The following is a 988-nucleotide window of genomic DNA, read 5'->3' as shown; positions in this document are numbered from 1 at the left end:
TTAAGCTTGAGTCGAACAGTTTATCTCTTAAACTTACACATGGGATTTTTGATCCAAACCATATTTTTTATCATTACCTAATTTATCTCAGTAACTAGTGAATATCTCGTTTTGTTTTTAGAAGGAAAATCAAGTCAAACCTACAGTATTGAGACCCGAAAACGACAACCTTCTACGTCCAATGGACTTTAAGATCAAATTTTCACTTTACAATAGGGTATTTCAGAGCTGGAGGTGAAGAAGTAAAATGGAAGAACAAAACGCGCACTGCTCATGCGCAGACGCGGAGTTGGGGAAGCAGGGGATGGAGTGGGGGGCGTCTGCTCATGCGCAATGCGCGTTTTGTTCTTCCATTTTACTTTTTCACCTCCAGCTCTGAAATACCCTTTAGTCTTAATGTTCAGACTCTTCAATCACTAGCAACTTTTCGTGTGGCTCTGTAAATATTTGAAATACTTAAGTATGAGTAAAGGGGAAGGTAGGCTGTGAGCCGCGCAATCGCGGCTTCTTCCTAGCTGTGCGCCGGGCGCAGTGAAAGTGTTTTCTACACAGGTAGTATTTTCACAGTGCTTGTGTATGATACCTGAAAATGTCTCGTTGATTGGATCCCCATAACCAGCGTCCATTGCCTTATTCTTCTTCAGAGAAATGTTTCGGTAATGGGCGACAGACGTAATGATGTTTTCAACAATCATGTGTTCTAGAGACGGCGCTTTCGAAGTACCGCATAGCGTATCTGATTCATCGACGGCCATGTCAGCGTGCACTAAACAGCCATCCCATTGCCTATGACAGTAACGTAAGGAGATGTCGTCAAAAAACTGTAAAAAAGAGGTTACGTCGGTCAAGTAGAGCGGCGCACTGCATCTGCCCAGTACACCACTGGTTCTTTGTCTCCGCCCCTCACAACGGGACTCATACAATGTAAAATCTCGAATCGATTCATACTTTGAGGTTTGAACTGTTGACTGTATAATAAACGATTGCG

The 988-nt window shown here is 43.1% G+C and overlaps 1 protein-coding gene across 2 annotated transcripts in view; it reads right to left on the bottom strand.

Moving 5' to 3' along the window:
- Nucleotides 1-988, bottom strand: part of LOC127749235 (uncharacterized) — a 4,324-nt gene that overhangs the window by 391 nt on the left and 2,945 nt on the right. For both annotated transcript variants that reach the window (XM_052266573.1, XM_052266574.1), the window contains exon 2: nt 584-786. In XM_052266573.1, coding sequence (XP_052122533.1) covers nt 584-786 — 203 coding nt within the window. The remainder of the gene's footprint in view (nt 1-583; nt 787-988) is intronic.

The sequence above is a fragment of the Frankliniella occidentalis genome, unplaced genomic scaffold (assembly GCF_000697945.3).
Source record: "Frankliniella occidentalis isolate FOCC.00 unplaced genomic scaffold, Focc_3.1 Scaffold40, whole genome shotgun sequence".
In the NCBI taxonomy this organism is placed as follows: domain Eukaryota; kingdom Metazoa; phylum Arthropoda; class Insecta; order Thysanoptera; family Thripidae; genus Frankliniella; species Frankliniella occidentalis.
Note: the sequence above shows the minus strand (reverse complement) of the source record. Positions and strands in the feature narration are given on the sequence as shown.